This window comes from Apiospora aurea, assembly GCF_038362705.1.
Source record: "Apiospora aurea strain CBS 24483 chromosome Unknown utg000010l_segment0_segment0, whole genome shotgun sequence".
Classification (NCBI taxonomy): domain Eukaryota; kingdom Fungi; phylum Ascomycota; class Sordariomycetes; order Amphisphaeriales; family Apiosporaceae; genus Apiospora; species Apiospora aurea.
The window spans coordinates 3,366,036-3,384,711 of record NW_027117397.1 but is presented as its reverse complement, the minus strand read 5'-3'; the positions used below and the strand labels follow the sequence as shown (position 1 = coordinate 3,384,711).

The 18,676-nt window shown below is 48.4% G+C and overlaps 6 protein-coding genes across 6 annotated transcripts; 3 read left to right on the top strand and 3 right to left on the bottom strand.

Annotated features, from left to right (window-relative positions):
• Positions 1–12: 12 nt before the first annotated feature.
• Positions 13–814, top strand: PG986_015008 (uncharacterized protein; the record flags this gene model as incomplete). The annotated part of the gene is made up of 2 exons (XM_066851230.1): positions 13–257; positions 307–814. The coding sequence occupies 2 exons, from the start codon at positions 13–15 to the stop codon at positions 812–814; spliced, it is 753 nt and encodes a 250-aa protein (XP_066693468.1).
• Positions 815–2,309: 1,495 nt separating this feature from the next.
• PG986_015007 (Djp1) lies at positions 2,310–3,359 on the top strand (the record flags this gene model as incomplete). Its single annotated transcript, XM_066851229.1, has 2 exons — positions 2,310–2,459; positions 2,529–3,359. The coding sequence occupies 2 exons, from the start codon at positions 2,310–2,312 to the stop codon at positions 3,357–3,359; spliced, it is 981 nt and encodes a 326-aa protein (XP_066693467.1).
• Positions 3,360–3,657: 298 nt separating this feature from the next.
• Positions 3,658–4,094, bottom strand: PG986_015006 (uncharacterized protein; the record flags this gene model as incomplete). Its single annotated transcript, XM_066851228.1, has 2 exons — positions 3,658–3,752; positions 3,887–4,094. 2 exons carry the CDS (start codon positions 4,092–4,094, stop codon positions 3,658–3,660), a joined length of 303 nt encoding a protein of 100 aa, XP_066693466.1.
• Positions 4,095–5,500: 1,406 nt separating this feature from the next.
• On the bottom strand, positions 5,501–6,428 carry PG986_015005 (uncharacterized protein; the record flags this gene model as incomplete). Its single annotated transcript, XM_066851227.1, has 3 exons — positions 5,501–5,652; positions 5,702–5,795; positions 5,910–6,428. 3 exons carry the CDS (start codon positions 6,426–6,428, stop codon positions 5,501–5,503), a joined length of 765 nt encoding a protein of 254 aa, XP_066693465.1.
• Positions 6,429–13,983: 7,555 nt separating this feature from the next.
• PG986_015004 (uncharacterized protein) lies at positions 13,984–14,911 on the top strand (the record flags this gene model as incomplete). The annotated part of the gene is made up of 3 exons (XM_066851226.1): positions 13,984–13,986; positions 14,174–14,280; positions 14,413–14,911. The coding sequence occupies 3 exons, from the start codon at positions 13,984–13,986 to the stop codon at positions 14,909–14,911; spliced, it is 609 nt and encodes a 202-aa protein (XP_066693464.1).
• On the bottom strand, positions 14,837–17,274 carry PG986_015003 (uncharacterized protein; the record flags this gene model as incomplete). Its single annotated transcript, XM_066851225.1, has 4 exons — positions 14,837–14,907; positions 15,108–16,024; positions 16,205–16,991; positions 17,106–17,274. 4 exons carry the CDS (start codon positions 17,272–17,274, stop codon positions 14,837–14,839), a joined length of 1,944 nt encoding a protein of 647 aa, XP_066693463.1.
• Positions 17,275–18,676: the final 1,402 nt, after the last annotated feature.

The following is an 18,676-nucleotide window of genomic DNA, read 5'->3' as shown; positions in this document are numbered from 1 at the left end:
AAGCGGCTCTTGATGGATCACCCCTGCAACTTGCAACACGCGACCGAGCTCTTCGCCACTCGTGAGGAGGTTGCACAGGTGAACCAGCGGCAATTCGAAAAGCTTCAGGCCTTCACGCATACCTACTGGGCTCGCGATACGTTCAAGTGGCAGAAGAAGAAGCATCTTCCCTTGAGTCGTAAGGTCATTCGAAAAGCCGTTGGGCCCGATGGTCATCAGCCCCCTCTCAGCTCTGGACAATCACCGGTTCGACCAATGTGTGGAGCTCAAGAAGGGCATGTTGGTGGTGCTGCTCACCAATCTCAGCCTGCGCCTCGGGCTCTGCAACGGTAGTCAGGGCATCGTCTGCGGCTTTGTGCCGTACAAGAAAGACAAACTGCCCGCCGTCTATGGTGAACACGCCCATGTGAAAGAAAGTAAGATCAAGTCCTACATCGAAGGTCCCGGCGCCGAATTTAAAGTATGGCCTGTTATCAAGTTCCATAACAGTATCCAGCGTGTCATCCACGCAGAATGCTCCATCAACGAGCTGGGGGACGAAAAGCCGTATTCGCTGCTGTCGCGGACGCAAATTCCCCTAGCCCCTGCGTGGGCTATGACCATTCACAAAAGTCAGGGCCTAACCCTGGACCGCGTCATCGTCAACCTATCGAAGGCATTCGAGGTTGGTCAGGTATACGTGGCGCTGTCCCGAGCCACCGGGCTCGAGGGGCTGAAGATCGAGGGAGACGTCGCAGGGTTGGAGGCGGGGATACGAGGGGATACGAGGGTGCAGCGGTTCCCGAGGGAGCATTTTGGCTCCTTTAATGGATGAATGAGCTGCTTATTTCTGACTACGAAGATATGATACTGCGTGACTTATAGAAAAAAACACATGGGGATAAGAGACGTTTGGATGACTGGGTTGTTGACCATGGGGATGATTGAGTAGTTCTGTTGCGAATTAGGGCTAATACTGTTGCTGATGAAGCTCAACGGCGCTCGTGTCTGGTTCGGCGCGGTACAAGGATTCCCACCCACCCCGGGTAAAACTCCCTGGACCTCCCTATTAACCTTTCACTCCACCCACTACTTGGTACTTGATGCTTAATTTAGCTTACGACCTTTGACTTCTGCCAGCAATTTTTACTATTCATTTTCTATTTCTCCGGCGCAACTTGGACAGCCTTTGCCATATCGTACGAAATCGAATTTGTGTTGTCTTTGCACTTAAGCACGAATAAGTTTTGATAGCATTTGTCAGATCAACATACCCACCCTGATCTAATTGCTGCCTGCCCAGACCACCCGTGCGATAGTGACAGCACTGTCGAAAATATCAAACGTAAATAAGGATAAGTGTAGTTCTGCGATCACCCATCCACCCACCAAGATGGAATAGCAGCAGCTTCTTTTTTACGACGGTGGCAGGAGCCAAAAGGAATAAAAAGAGCGAAAGCCCCAAGATGACAGCTAAAGGCATTGTTGGCGCAATCCATCGAAATAACATTCCCTACCTCGACTGCTGGGCCAAAAGCGTGAGAGATGGCAAGATTCTAGAGGACATGGAGAGGGGCATCAAAAATTTTGTTTCCTTCTATAAATAAAGTAAACTGTGGGCCAGCCCGTCGTAATGTTATCTTCAACTAAAAACTAGACTGCCATATTGCCCACTTGCCCACATCCTTGCTGGTAGCTGCTATTTGTTCCTTGCAACGATTGGCTCTTCATCTAGGTCTATGATGCTTGGTGAGATTCATTCTTCATTTTTGTCCACGATTGCTTAAGGTCGCGCATTTCTGACAGACCGGCCGAGGAACTACAAGTAGAAAGCTAAATAACCCTCACAGTACATCCACATGCATGTGCTTTAAAAAGTCACTTTGGACACCGGGACTAGCACGATGGAGTCACTAGCAACAGGCCGAATACTCCCAACTTGGTATGGTCATGCTAGCGCAGGCTAGTGGAGGCGTTAGATTGTTATAGCAAGGGCTGCGGGCACAACCGCCTGTTAGCCGCTTCTAAACATATTATATAGTTAAACCTAGTAATTATAACATTAATACCCGTGATTTATTAATAGCGCGCTGTTGTATTACCTATCGGACTAGCCCGCTGCCGTGATCGGAGCCGGAAGATTGGACGTGCTGATTCAATGCATAGAACAATTCGTGCCTTCACCCCGCTTTGGAGTAGAGTATGACCTCCATGTCCTTTGGGACCCAACTGCGTACTAAAATCCTTAAATCTCTTAGTAGTGTTCAACACCGTACCGTCGACCTTTTGTGTAAAGTTATACCAGAGTTTTATCGGTCAAATCCAACTGCATGGATCAAGTTCAAGACCACTACGCTGTTCTTCAAGTACCACCGACTGCTAGTGGGATTGATATCAAGAAGAGCTATCATCGGCTAGTGCTGTTGACGCACCCAGATAAAAGCCCCGATGATCCTGGTGCAACAAAGAAATTCCAGGCTGTATGTACCATGGCAAATACCATTATTCTTCAAAATTGTGTTATAGACATCTCACAATTAACATCACAGGTTTCTAATGCGTATGAAACTCTAAGAGATCCATTAAAGCGCGCAGCATATGATATCGAAAGCCGAGGAAGGCAGCAAAGCCTTGGTCAGGATAGAAAGCCATCGGACGAGTTTGCTCGCACGAGTCATACGAAGGAAGATGAACCGACGGACTTCAAAGGCCAAGATGCTGAAACTTGTGAATTCTGGGCCAACGTCCTCGAGCAGGAGCTGGCTAGCCTGATATTAAAAAGAGGGGAGCTGCGGCATCAGATTCAATTAATTGAGTCGTACATTACTGAAATCTTGAAGACAATCGAGGTATTCGAAGAGGAAGAAAACGGCAATAAAGATGAGAAGCTGGAAAAGAACTGGATTGCGTTCCTCTTCCGCCGACGAGCTTTGATGGAGGCCAAGGCTTCTAGGGCGAGGCAGAGGAGTGAGCGGGCTCTTGAATTACTGGAACTCAAGGCTCGGTGGGTCAGATTGCATACCGAGCATGCCGGATTTGCAAAGAAGATCGACGCGATCGAGTCTGTCATAACGGCAACTTACAGACGACTGCTCAATGTGCAGCACCACGAGACGAGGGCGCAGGCCCGCGATAGAGCAGAACAGGAACGGAAGAAAGCACAACGCCAGGCAAAACAGCGTCAGAGGAAAGAGTACGAGGACTGGATACGAGAGGAAAGAGAACGCATGATGAGCGAAATCGCGGAGCAAGAGCGTCTGGAGAAACAGCGTGTGAAGGCGGATTGCGAGGCGTGGGAGCGCGAGAAGAGGCAGCGCGAGGTCCTCGCAGATCGAGCACGCGCCGTCAGAGAGTACGAGGAGAGAGAAAGGACCAAGTGAGTGCCCCATTCGCATGGTCGGGGATACTTGGATAGCTATATGATCCTCACATACCACTCGTAAGCTATATTGCATTGATGGCAGTACTGCGTTGAGGGACCTGATCTGTGGATATTGCTGCATTGACACCGCACGATCATGATGAAGAATACATCAGACTATACAGAGCATCTCCATCGTACCACCGTCACGACCCCCATCAGCCAACCCACACTTCTTGACCGCCACGTTTCGAATCGCACAAGGTTATACAGCCATGCCAAATGTCAAAACCCTCCGTGTGCCCGGTATGAGTCTCTTAGGGGATAGAGTCACTCAGACCTTGGGCCCACGGCTTGCGCTTTGATGCCCGCCTTTGAACTTGTTCTTCGACGAAGAACTCGAGGAAGTGGACTGTACAGGTTCTTGCTGAAAGCCGCATAGAACATACTGATATCTCCGGCGTACAGCTGGTACACTCTATATTCCGGGGTTGCTTTTTGGTTAGTTGATGTCTAATGTGGAAGATTGATGGATGCTCGACTCACATCGCCGATGCGTTGTGCTTCGGTTATAAGACTCTGGATCGTCCAATATTTGAAGGGCAAAACGGCGTTGTGCTTGAGATATAAAAACCTCGCCGTCGAGGTTTTTGTTTTCTTCTGGATCATCGAAGGGTTCCTTGCCTTTTGCTTGTTCATCCTGCATCTCGGCGGTGAATTTGTCACGAGCATGGTTCTTGCGTGTGTTACTCATGATGCTAGCTGATGATGATACAGCGAGGAAGGTGAAAATGGATGAAGAAAGTGGAAAGAAGGGTAGCTGGAATCTCTGAAAGCTGGGTGGCGATAAATAGGTAGCGAGTCGTTGTAGTTTGCGTTTCAATGGGGGCCTACCAAGCTATGTGTGCTAATAGCAGGGGAGTCCCAAGGCGGCCATGAAGTGGCCAGAAACTTCAACCTGTAGTAGCAGTCTACGGCCTATTTTCTCGAAGAGAATTGACCCTTACAGCCTTTAAGATAAGATCTCCCCTTTCGCGACTTGGACGCCAGGTGTCGTATCGAGTGTTGATAATCCGAAAGGGGGGTTTAAAGTAGACAGGCCATAGGAAGAGGAAGCGTGACTCAGCGGAAACAACCCTAATTGCTCCGCGAAAGCTCTGGGCGATGATTGGTACCATGATAGATTGACGTAAAGGACGGAAAGACATTCAGATATAGTCAGGGGCCAATATGACCAAAGTGACAGTGCCATGTTCGTGTATGAGCAAAGTGCCGACTGTGTTGTCTAGTGGTTGTTCGGGTTTTGTATGTAACCAAGTTCAACCAGCAGATGTATGGGTTCCTATATATCGAGACTTATATCATAAGATAGTAGCTTCCCCAAGCGCCACAAAAAGCCACTTTGAACTCGATCGATAATCGCTCGGCGATATCTTTAAAGCTTTAATACCATGCAAGCCATGCACCACGGCAACATCTCAGCTACTACAGTTTTACGTGCTAATATAATAGTTTAACAACATAGAAAACCTCTATCATATTAATAATATCGGCAACAGCACTGCATCGAGGGATATAGCCGATAGAGGATATCATGGCAAATAAAAAAGTGACCAGTTGGCTAGTGCATGAGCAATCGCGGGACATATTTCTGCTGCGAAGATGCTATTGGTATCTACATTTCCGCGGCACATCTCGCATCCAAGTTTTGCTGTGCGCGCACCTCCCTCTCTGAGTGTATTCGACACGTCGCGTAGATCGCCTAGGCCGGACTGTTAAAGTGAACATAGAAGTCTCCCGAGTTACATGACCATGACATTCACCCTTTGCCCCAGTCTCCGTATTATTTGCATCCATCAGGTTCAGGGGCAATTGTGCCACTCGGAGCCACTACGCAGAGCGATATTATCTCGAGGCTGAATAGTTCGGAAGGGATGCGTCGCCGGACCCGTCTGCATTCGCGTAGAGGTCGAGACATTCGCCAAGAACTACTTCCAAATCAGCTAAGGCTCCCAAGCCGCTTGGTAAGATGGAGAGATGGCATACTCTTAATAATGGGTTTTTTCCACACACCGTACTTGTAGTCGACAAGGCCGTGTCTTTCGATTTTATCACAAAGCCGTACAATCTCTTTGCCTATTTTCTCGAGGCTCTCTTCGCTCACTCGGGTCTGGCCCCCTGGGTTGGGATACCTGAGCCAACCATGTCATTTTGCTTCTGTAGTAGAGCTAGCCACGCATGGTTGAAATCATGCCAAAGCTTGATGCGGTCATGGTATAGTCGGGGGTTGTCGGTAGCCAGACCTGGAGAGCCTATTGTCAGCAGGAGTGCCGTTAGCATAGAAACAATCCTTAAACATACCCAATTCCGTGACGTTCGAAAGCAACCAGTCGGAAACAGCCAATAGCGATTCACTAGCCGAAGCCAGGACGCCGTTGCGGATGTTAGTGCAAATCTGTTTAATAGTTATTTAATACTGCTTATATGCGTCGCCTATGTCTATAGAGGATGAAGAGTCCTGCTCCTCTGGCGCCTCGTTTGTTTGTGACATTCCGCTCGTTGATGCAACCCTACTTTGGCCCTCAAGCGCTGCGCTCTCACCCGCCGGGCCTGATTGATCGACTTCGGCGGCGCCCGATGAAACCTCTTGGGCCGGGAGGGCAGACGCCGTATCTGTGTTGGCTAATTCGCTCAGAAACCAAGACGGGGCCATGCCTGTCGGCCACCGCAATGGTGTGGGATGGTACAACGGGAGAAGCTGATTCGTATCGTAAATGGTGCTCTGCACGCGTATTTGCGGAACGTTGTACATCGGAGAGGGATAGGCGCGAAAATTGTGTGCTTGTGGTGTCACCTGCTCGTGCCCGGACTGGTACGACATTGTGTTGGGTGGCATCGCGGGCGAGAACGCTGCAGCCGACTGCTGGTAGTAGCCACTGTAGGCATCCGCCCCGACTATGCCTCGACCAGGCGGATGTCTGCCTGCGCCGGTACCGTTCGACCAGCGTTGCGCATCGGGATGTTGAACCATCTCTTGAGAAGGGGCAGTGACGGGCAGTCTAGTCTGCCTCCGCGCGTTGTCATCCATGATACGGGTGTTCAGCGTTCCGCGACGGGAAAAGCGGTGGCACTAATGGAAGGAGGCTACGGGATGGAATGGCGGAACCAAACAGAGTATGAGTGGGAAGATGGTGGCTGTTGGTGGCAAGGCAGCGGTAGGCGCGATATGTTATGCAAATAGCTTTAGATATGGACCGTATTTAGCAGAATAACCTGCCCCGGAGACGGAAAAGAGCTGGGTGGCAGAAAGTCCTCCTCATATAGACGAGGCAGAAGTCAAAGGCCTTTGATCACGTGGTCCTGCCGCTTCTGCTCGTACCTGGGTATGGCGGCCGAACACGAGACTCCGCGCGTAGTATGATGACCAGGCATGTGCCGGGACTCCTCTTATAGACTGACATGCTCTTGTGTTGTGGGAGTGATTCCCTCGTCTAAGTTGTAGCGTTCCGAGAACGAACTCAGGGAGACGTTTATATAAGGGGTAAGTATATAAGAGCAAGCCAGGCAACCGTTCTGATTAGAAGTACGGCGCCACCGAGAGTCGCTTACCATCATCTAGGAGCTGCCCATGTAGCCTGCTCCCATTTCATGGTGTCCGTCCGCGTCGTAAGGAGCGCCGTGATGGTACAGGCGCGCACCGCAATGGCACCAGCCTGGAGCGTCCTACCCAGAAGGAAATGTGTGGCTTCAGCTGACCTCGCACGGTCCTCTGCATAGTGTACCGGGACAAGAACAAAAGTCGAGGCAACGATGGAGTGCTAGGCTGTGGTGAGATAGGACCCTGCCCTAGTGGTAGCTCCCCCTTCGTTGCGTACTATCTAATTACCCTGCACCGGGTTTTGACACGCGAGGACCGCGACACGACGCGCTGGGCCGAGGTGGGCTTAGTGCACTAGCTCAGCCAATCTATCGTATCGATCTATATCTTATCGATCAGTGGGTCGATCCCCCACACTACACCCCTGCTAGCATGCAGCATCGAATTCCCACCCTCCAAACCATATGCAGCGTCTAATGACCATAAGACGCATTCAATTTCTCGCTGTTGTTTGCCGCGGTACTTGCACCACGAACAGCAACTATGTGGATTCATGGTGTGCAATCTAGATCTTGAACACGAGCTCGTACTCAATATAAGCCAGTCCATTCCTCATGTCTAAACGAATGCCGCCCTCTCGGCCCAACCAAAGAGCTCGCGCGCGAATTAGCTGTCTTTTAGAAAATACACTATGTAACAGCCCCCTTCTTCGTACCTTTTCATCAGCTTCCCTTCTTCTTCGCTGAGATGTGAGCCTTCTGTACATTAACGAGCGGTCGTGGCGAAGATAATCGATACACCTACAGACCGCATCTGCACAATTCTTCGGTATAGAAACATGGGCGGAAGCAGATCGCTTCTCGTTTCCATGGAGAAGAATGTGCCCCGAAAGTCCTTTAGCCACAAGTTCCTCTTAGAGACCACTTAACGATCCATCGTTTAACAGCTGCTTTGCATACGCCACAGACTCGGCAGCCCACGCAGTTGGGTCGAATACTGGTTTTGGGGTATTGTCGCTCATATTGGTAGAGACAGACAGCAAATTACTCGACTGGCGCTGAAGGAATGATGGGGAGAAGTAATGAAGCGACGCGGGCGGTACAGTGCCGTTAAATAGATATAGAGTCGCATCTCCAGCCAGGTGGTCCCCAACGGTGCATCCCAAATGAGCCGTGGATTCGCGGTGGCCGCGGCAGGGTCGATGTGCCGAAAGGAGGCTCGTCTAGTTACATTACAATACATCCAAGTGAATCTTTATCGCTACTCCGACCACTTATCGAAGCAGTCAGCATTCGCTTCCACCGCCAGCGACTTTGCACGCTCGCGATTGAATGAACCTCTGGATATTGTCGTCACCGCATTGGTTGTGGCTGAATACTTCCTGTGTCAGTGATAGCTTCTTCCCCTCTAAGTCTATTTTGATACCCTCCAATTTTTCATTTTCACTGCGCAGTTCAGCCTCTCTGGCTAGCAAAGCCTCTATCTTCCCCTTGGCTCTTTGACGGCACTTAGCAGTGGAGAGCCGGGCCTTTTCCTTCCGATTCGTCTCGACCGAAACAGTGACATGGCCAGGTGAAGCCTCTGAACCAGTCGGGGTCTCTGGTCACAGGCCGTCATGGGTGATAGCCATGCTTCCCGGATAAACCTCTGCTTGAGTTTGTGCGGCTGGTGGCACCAGTTCGCCATGTTGGCTGGATCGGGCGGCATAGTCCCAGGCGAAGCTCTGGCTTTCCAGATAGCCGTAGACACCAGCAGATTTCTGTGCGAGTACTAGTTGATTGGCGTTGGTAAATTGGTCAGGCTGTCAGATAGGTGTCAGGATATGGAATGGCAAGCGACGTTTCAGGCCTTACTATCGGTATACCAGACCCTCCAACCCCGAGTTCATTAGAAATGGTTCTGATTAAAGGTCAGTATCCCTTTTCGGTGCTTGGTCATATGACTGTTCTGTTGGAGCAATTATAGTGCTGCTAGAAACCTGGAATTGTATCCATGTACCCAAAAACTATTTTCAGATACCTTTCATAGATTCCAAAGGAACGCGAGTGTTAGTTCTTTTTGCCTTGTGGAAGCTCTCAAACAGAAACTGGGGCTTCTTTGAGGTTCGAGAGTCGCCAGCGAAACCTTGATTCATGCTGTGCCAATCGAGACGTAACACAAAGCCCGCGCCGCTTGCACATCTGTATCTTCTAGGAGCAGCCCAGTCTTTACAGTAGATTGCACGCTTTGTTCTCAGCACAGGACCTGGCGCTACTGCGACGAAAAAACCATGCGGACGTGTGGGAAGGGTGGCTCGCGTAGACTGGGTGTCTGCGCCTTCTTACAACGTTGGCCCCACCCCAGGGTCGGGACTGCGTCTACTTGTCTTTGTAGGTGTTCTCGACGATGCGCAGGGCCTTGGGCTTACCTATCGGAGAACGGATTAATAGTTTTCCCTGACACGGAACATATCATTGTACATATTTGTTGTGCCACATCCCATTTTGTTACAGTTTCTATTTAGATACGTGGAGGGAGAGTGCTATCAGCGCAATGCATTCAATTGTGGTACAAGCGAGTTTAAAAACACGAGTTGCCAGGTCAACCCCTTGGATTCTCGGGAACCGGGTCCCTCACTCTCGACATATGGAGTTAAGAATATGTCCACACCGCTCCTAAAAGAAAAAGACTTGGGAAGCAGATTCGACGACGGTTACCTCCCGGTCCGGCAAATCCACAGCCGGTCCGGTAGCTTGCAATTCTGGACGTCGGCTCGGGACGGAATCCACCCCGATCTTAGCAGCATATTTAAAAGCGGGGGGGTTGTTGTGAATGTCGCAGCTGTTCGCTTATTTAGGCAGGCGTGCATTTGCACGCTTGCTCCACACATTTGCTTACCCAACGGCATGGGTTACATTTAGGCCTTGAGCCCATCAATACAGCAACGGATCTAAAATCGGCAGTCCACAATAACATGTCTACAAATGGAATTAATAAGGACGTGCCCAACACGGGCGTATCCAACAACAATATATTCATAATGAGACTACAGGCCCACAATAATATGCTTATAGTGGCAGCCCCAACGACATATCTATAATTAGAACCAACAAGGACGTACCATACTAGCATGCTCTCCAATAAGGACGTATCCAATAATAACATGCGCAATGGCAGCCTATAAACAAGGACTTGTTCACAATTAATTATACGCGTACAATGACTTGTCTACAAATGGAATCAACAGGCTGAAAACAACAGGTGCTAACGAAAGAGGATGCTAACATGGAATGTTTAATCCCTTCAATCCCATCGCACTAGAGCGATCGAGTCGTAAGGTATCTGTGAGACGGGAGTGCCTTTCATTTAAATTAAATCCGGCCCCAGGGTCTAAATTTGGATCTTCGAATCATCCGAGTCTTAATTTGGGGTTTGACCCAAGCCATCCGAATTGCGAACACCGTGACTTTGCATCTTGTGCTTGGGATGAGCTGGATGAATCTGAGAAAGACCCGTCAGTCTCGGTAACATTTGGTAAAACCGCCGCCTCAGAGAACAGCTTTTGGTTCTAGTAGTCATCTAAATCACATGCCCCAAGGTCCCTAGTTCATAGAATACCATCTCCTATCTCAACCACGCAGGCTCGATACTCTTGTAGTTGCTGGTTATCTTTAGCGGGTTAGCATACCAGAAGCTAGAAGAAGACAGTGTTGGTCTTACCACGCTCTCTGCTGGAGTTTGAAACTGTAAATATAGTCGCACGTATGCATTCTGCCAATACCGGGAGCTAAAACGATGCTGCTCTAAAGAATACGATTCATCGCCGAGGAGTCGGGGTGATGGCGAAGGGCTTGCTCCGCTATTCTTTACTACTTGTTCGCATAGCCTCACGTAAATAGAATGCTAAAACCGAGAGCTGGCCCGGTAGTGTTCTAGCAGGGATGACGGGTCATTTTGGACAAGCCGCAACGTGAACGGCCGCTTCCAACGAGGATTAGTGGACGAGGCTTGAGACGAAAGATTCCCTGGCGAGGGAGACGATGAAGGGGTAGGTGGGAGCTGAGAAGTCATGATTGCTTAGGCCAGAGCGAACATTTGCATTTTGAGACCGGCAGTCAACCCGGTTTTATACCGGGGCCGTGCTTAGCGCCGTCATTTGTGGGTCACACGGAGCCGGACAGAAGGGATCACGTTTGTATGAATACGGTTGGTATTATTAGCTACAACCCATCTCCTTTTTTATTTCTTCAACCCCGCTTCTCTACCTCTAACATAGCCTGTGGTGTTTTTGGACTCTCCGGAAAGGTCGGAGTGGCTCTCTGCTTCGGTGTCAGTGTACTCTAGAGTTTTATAGATTATGATGCACACCTTTTACACGTTATTACCAGTTGTGGTATCCATAGCTTTAATGTAGTTTGAGAGGATTTGAATCTAACCAGCTAAATTATAAATATCCGAGTAGGCTTAAGCGTAGGCCTGTTGTTAGTATTGTGCTATTGCCTGGTAGTGTTTTACTTAAGCATAGAGGAACCCTATTATCGCGGGTATTGGAGGCAGATTGTTAGCTATAGTCGGTTGGGCTTCCATGGTGTAATCCTGCATTGGATTGTGTGTTTGTGTTGGGCTTTAGGTTGTATGCGACGAAGTTCGGGCGAGATACAGCATTATATAGACGCGGGACGGGGCTTTGGGGCTTGCCGCCGAGAATCCCCCGCGGTCGGCCTACGGGGGTAAAAAGGGATGACCGAGCCGGCTTGTCTTTCCTATACGGAGATCTGGTGGCTTAAGCTCTCCCTTTAAAGTTTTAATATACATAAAAGCCGTAATTACGTAATAGATTGCTGTATTCGTGCCTTGGTAAAAAAGTATTACCGGTATAAACGCTAGGAGGAGTCCTATTATATAAGAATAGTGAGATTGGTGCCAGGGAAGCCTGAGGGCTACGTGGTGCGGCTATTCCTAGAACAAAACCGCTAGGGCATTCAGGAGGTTTGCGGTTTGGAGAATAGGCACTGGTCTCACGAGGGGGTCCAATGCCTTCGTCGCAAAGTCCCAAAATACCTTGGGCCGTGCAACGCCGCAGCAAGTTGGTAGCTCGCAGCACTTAGACTGAGCAGCCGCGCAAGAATGTGTAAAGCCATTGCGCCAGCTATCGACGAAAGGAAAGAGGATGTGGGTTGACTCGAAGACTTAAACAGGTATACTCTCATTCTAAATCAAGACCTATATAGTCTTAAAACCCGAATCGAGGCCTTGATAATAAATTTAAATAATTATTAATGGCTTACCCCTAGCTTCTCTCGTTAAAAGGATAGAGCTTTCGATTATAGATAGTTTAATAGATAAAATAGTTTTAAATAGCGAGGATCTAATCGACGAGCTTACGAATGCTTTATATAAGCTATAATTCGACCGTAGCGCTACCGAGTCCCCGAACCGAATTATATCGCTAGCGTAAACCGTCGTTATAAATAATACGATTAAGTTTTTTACAATATATTATAAGGCTATATTTATCGATTAAATAAACTTGTTAAAAAAAACTATATTACTAAGCGATATAAATGCTTTAGGCGTAAAAGTAACGACTATATTTTAAACACTTAATACGTTTATCTCCGGTATATAAAAAAATATATCTCGAGACTAGCTTATGTCTAGTTGCTCCGTGTTTTTTAACAGCCTCGAGGATCTTATTACTGCGGACCGCAGCTCCGGCTCTATTCGAGCAAAGCATAGATTTACGAATTTTAATATCGCGATCAATTTATATTAGGATGCCTAGACTACCCGCGCTTTTAAGTGCCGATTATATAAGAAGCGACGTGTAATTAAGCGATACGTAGTGCTAGCGGGGCCGTCGCCTATTATTTTTTTACTCTATACTAATATAACGGATAAAATAGTGTATATATTAAATATTCGTTTATTTACACCGTTAATAAAAAGGAAAGAAAAGACTTTACTATTATTAACGAGAACGTTTTACGGCTACTTGTTTTCTATATCCACTAAAATATGCTTTTAAAGTTTCTTCGCATTTATATATTCCTCGTTAAAACTGTAAAATAATCGTTACGATTAAGCTAGCTATATAATTTCTACGAAATTAAGAACCGTATAATAGAAATCTGCAGCACCGCGTAGCTTTACCTCTCTTATTTAATGTCTCATTTTTCATCGTTCTCTTTAATATATATATCTATGATTATTCTGCTTAGTTTAATTATAACCCTTATTACTACGGTCTTCGGGCAGGTTTATTTTAAGCTATTATAATAGTCTAACAGATTCGGCGCTAAATTACCGCGGCGGTTAGAGATTATTATATTACATATGGAATACTTAGCCGGCCTATTTTTAACCTAGTCCGGCTCCGCTGCGCCCGGCCGTTAACTTGTGTTTTCGTGGAGTGCTACCTCGGTAACCCCACTTGCTCCGGGATACCGGGCTATAAAATAAGCGACCTAATTCTATGGTCGTCCACTATATGCTATACATAGTAAACCATATAGCTCCGATCGCATTTTAATCGGCACTTTTATATAATAATTATAATATAGTCGCAAAATTTACCGTTTTTCTTTAAAGTTTTCCTTACTTAGTACCTCTATAAATTTAAAACGGACCGTTATAACCTTTTATTTATTCTAATAACTATATAACGTTAATAATAACTTAAAGCGTTATATAAAAGTTTACTTATTATTAAACCTAGTATTTATTAATGTACTGCGAAGGGTATATCTTAGGATATCGAATAATTTATAAACCTACGAGTCGGTAAAGATAGTATAGTGCTTTTTACTATATATTAAGAGGATATCGTCGTCCGGGTAAATGATTTTATTACAGGTTTTAATAGCTATAAAAGTTTAATTATTAGTATACTCGGAGAGAAAAAGTAGTAAAGGTAATAACACTATTTTCGCATTAAGAAAGGCTTAAAATAAAACCGTTATTAAAAGAAGCGAAAGGGTTTAAAAAGAGTAAAGGCTTAAAATAAAGGTAAAAGGTTACTTTTAGCCTAGCTAAGCTTTTATAGTTATTTATATAATAAAATCCTATGGTATTTAAAGATTAAAGTGCTCTCTAATTATATGATCCTTATCTACTAATTAACACACCACTTTATTTATTATAAAATTACTCTAAATTAAAGTTAGTAAAACAAAGCTATAATAGCACTCCCTTTAATGGAAAAACACGAGCAGATCTTTCGGTTTCTAGTTAAATTACGTCTATCTCTACTATAGTATGTCTTTGACCACATCGACGCTAAAAACTCACCCTACGAGGAGCTAAAGCTTAACGAAGATAAATCTTTACTCTGGCTTATGTATCACTTCGAAGCTGCTTACGAGTACGTATCGTTTTGTTTAGCAATTAAACGACCCCTTGACGAATACCTAAAGATAAGAGGCTATATCCTTGCCTTGCTTTTAATATGGGAACGCATTATAGACGATACTTTCCACGTTTTTAAACACGGAAGGCCTCGGCCTGAGAATACACTACCCTCCGGCTTGACACCTAAACAATGGCTTGTGGTTCGGAGATTCATCCTTACAAGAGCCAAGTTTGGCGGCATAATTCTTGACCCAGACGGAAAATATGGCGAAGTCTGTGTTCCTAGCCAGTTCAGGAAAGCGCTGTCCAAGGCGGCGGCCGAGAAAGCGGCGGCTGAGGAAGCGAAGTCGACGGCAAAGCCCGCTGCGCCTGGGCCGATTATATTTGGAATCAACGCCAAGTCCAATAAGTCTATTTTGACTGAGAACAGCTTGTTCACAACCAAAGTAAAGGCCAATGAACCTGGGTTGACTAATTCCATATTCGGGACTACAAAGTCCAATGAGCCTACGTCGACTAAAAACAGCCTGTGTAAAACTAAAGCAGAGCCCGCGGCGCCTAGGCCGACTTTATTTGGAACCGATGTGAAGTCCGATGAGCCTGGGTCCACTGATGCCGGCAACAAGGGCAAGGAGGTTATCTGAGGAATCATATGTATATAGCGCTTCTCCATTCTAATCTCCGTGTTTAAACTTCGCCGTCGAGAAGGGGTATATAGAACATCGTAATTGGCACCAGCATGCATTTATTTTAGCCGTGAGTACCGCCATTTCCCTTCTATAATAGGCACAATAGCGGCGGCGCAGCCCTGCTTATCTAATATACCTGACAAATTCGTACGCGCAAGCTGCAGTTCTTGCGTAAAGGGGTTCTTGACTGGCCCCTTGATCTCCCGCTTTCTTTTCTGTGCCTGTCTGTTTGGGTTTATCGATGTGAGTGGCTCGCGGGTGGGGATCACCGCCCTCTCAAAGTCGACCAGCGTGAAGCTCTGATGCTCGGAGTCATAGAGTATGTTTCGTGCTTCTGCATCGTAGTGAAGGACGCCAAGGTGATGTAGCCTGGTGTAGATGTCCGTGATTGCGTGTAGAGTTGTTGGTTTCGTGACGCGTTCCGCGTACTCGAATAACGGCTCCCCCCACCAGCTAAGAAACATGAAGTGCGTGAAGACACCACAGTCGTAATAGTATGGCAGAACCAGCTCTACTAATCTTAGGCACACGGGCACACCCCGTCCCTGCATAGGCCGGATTTTGCTGTACACCGTTTCTTTATGACACAAGCGAGGGAAGTCCGGTTTTTCCATGCCCTTCGCCACTAGGGTGTAGCCATGGGAGGAAAGCCGTACCTTGAAAAGTGCCTCTAACGCACCCGCCAGATATAGCGGAGCGCAGTCGGCGTCGGAGCCGCGATCTTTGGCCAGTTGGTCGCGAGTCAGACGAAGGAACTCGGAGCGATCCACATGTCCCCGCTTGTAATCCTTGGCATTCGGGCATGCCGAGTCCATGGGCCCACCCAGGGCTACTCCTAAGAGACACTGCGGGGTGCAAAAGGGTCGATCTTGTATCCTCTGCTTTTCGACTGGTCGCTTCCCCTGATTCCCGCCATCTTGCTTCGCACCTGGCTTCTGCGTTCCCGCCGTTGCTGTGGACCTGGCCGGACCGCTTCGTCGACTAGGAGTTGGAGAGGGCGCCCCCTCCTCTTCGTCGTTACTCTGGTGCGGAAGAGGATCCTGCGGCCGTTGACAGCGAGATCGAATTCTGATAGGCGACCGTTCGAAGCCCTTTCAACGCTGCGGCTTATACGCGGACATGGGCCGCTCTTTGCGTATCGTCGCAGGGATGTCCCTCAGGATATCGTCGTACTTAACTGCCTAGGTACCAAGGTCCGCCGTCGCGTTGTGCCAGGAGGCCGGCGGCGGCTCGGCACCGACGGCCTACAGGATTAAGGCGAAAACCTGCGCGACGGCCGTGCAATGGAGCCTGGTGGCGTCGTCGTCGACGACGTCGAGATTGGGTACCGCTACATAATAGTAGACGGTGGTGGGATCCTGCGGAATGAACAGGAAAACAAAGACTTCCCCCGTGCACACGTAGCCGTACTGGACGCCCTTGCCGATCATGTACGAGAACAGTTGGGTCACGACGGCGGCCGCGAGGCTCCTCGCAGCAAACTGGAAGCCTTCGCCAGTTTGATGGATAACATCTCGTTGCGGCTGGATCTCCGACCCGAGGCCAACCACGACTTCCTCCCGGGTGAGATTATGCGGCGGCTTGTACTCGATGGCGACGGCAGGCACGTTCTGCCCGTGTTCGTTCCGGGATATACAGAACTGGTCTGCTCGGTTGCCCTTCCCGCGGGCTCGGCGGCGAGTCTTTGCTGATGCGGCCGGCTGCGCGGCGGTGCTCTTGTCGCGGATGGAGATGCGCTCCATGGGCTCGGAGAGGGTGTCATGGCCTAGGTTCGTGTGGCTTTCGAAGGAGATATTCCCCTGCATGCCGAAGCCGGATCGCAACTGGGGATCATGATATGCTTCGGTGAATAGCTTTCGGACTGCGTTTTCGACCGTGTTATGCTTAAAGTCTCGGAGCCCGACCTCGCTACTAATAGGGTTTAGCAGGGACGTGATATAAGCGAGCTGATTAGTGGTCGGAAAGCTAGGATGCGAGTGAAACGAGCGGCCGTTGGAAAGCCGTTCCCATACACGTTCTTGTCTTGCTGCGAAGTCTTGCCATGGGATAATACGTTAAGGGTATAATCGGCCGGTCGGATTAGTCGTCTCTCTTTAAGTCGTTAGCGAACGGTCGGTTACTACCTAAATGGCAAGGCTTAGCGAATGACACGCCTCAAGGTATTGCGAAAGCGTTTTCGGTTGTGATTCCTTGGCGAGTTCCTCAGCTTCTTCGCGTCGGCGCTGTTCCTCTTCGCGTCGGGATTTCTCATCCGAGGCACGGTTTTCAGCGGCCTTTAGTAAATGTCGTAGTTTCGTTAGTTCGTCTGTCGTATCCATGGTGCATTATGAATTTCGGATTTCGAGATGTAAACAAAGGAAAAGGAATGGATGATGTTGACGGATTCGCTTCGCAGAGCTCCATTCTGTGCTAGTCTCCAAAAAGCAGCTTACAGCTCTTTACGTGACCCCAGCAACAGCCTTCGTATTATGAGGCCCTGCAACGCGACGCATGCACGGGCTTTCGAGGTTTACGGATAAGTAGTGAAGGCTTGGCTTGCACAATGTATGTAGCCCTTTCACTGCTTTGCTAGATGTACTTTCAGCACTGCTTCCCCGACGAGCTCAATCCAGCTTTCCCATGATTACATAACCTGTAGGTCGTTCATTCTCGGCATTAGCGGCCACTCCAGCTCTCCAGCCACAAGCGTCGTCCACAAAGTTGGAACTCGGATCCATCGGCTGGCGCGACCTCCAGTATAAGTTCCCATTGGAGATACTACCGAAACCTGGATAAGCAAATGGCGCTGCGTTCAAGAGCTGTTTCAGGCTCTTCCCGGCTTATATAAGTCCACAAATTCCCGTTGTTCAGTGCGTTCTTTTTGAATCTTCAATTCCCCCGAGTTTCCATCGGCCCACAATGGCCCAGCCCTGCCTCGCCATTAGTGGTGCCACCTGGATAAACTCCCGATTCGCTCCATCGACTGCTACCATGAGCATCTAGACTCGTGACCCCGCTGCACAGAACGTGCAAGCCCCATTACGTCCCCTACCAACTTCTAGCCGGCATGGTACCATTCGAGACGGTCGACGTTGGACGTGGCACTAGACGGGCGGCTAGTGGCCCAGTCTTTTTTTTTTTTTTAGCGACATTCCGACGTACCAGTTCGTGACAGCACAGGGACGGGTGATGACTACATGCCTGGGAACAGATGACCAGGCTCAGCTTCAGGCGGCCTTCGTTGCGGCGCAGTCCAGCTGAAGGGGGTACACTGGGTTACGTAACTTGATCAACTCCATCGTCTGGTGGTGCTAGCCTTCGCAACGACAGCAATTAACGTATCCAATAAACAAGCAAGGCAATCGCCTGTGATGTGCGTCTTCTCATGTCAGCGCCCTGGTGCTCCTATGATACTGTGTCATTCGCCAACTTTCCACGTATTGATAAAATGGGCGAGCAGGACCAAACGGACCTAACTGCTGTAGCTTTCAACATTAAACCCGCTAGCATAGGACGAGGAGGTCTTGTTCTAAGTGCCTTAACTTGGTTAATTTAGAGGGTCGAGGTATTGACTTGGAGATGTGTGCTAAGTACTGAGGATCAAGACGGGCTTCCGATGGAAATTGTTCTTTACATAGTTAGGACCCTAGTTTGAAGCGAAGAAATAGAGGATTGCTGAAGAACACGGTCACCAGAGTCCAGAAGGTATGGATGCCATACGGATCCTGGCTAACCGGCGCC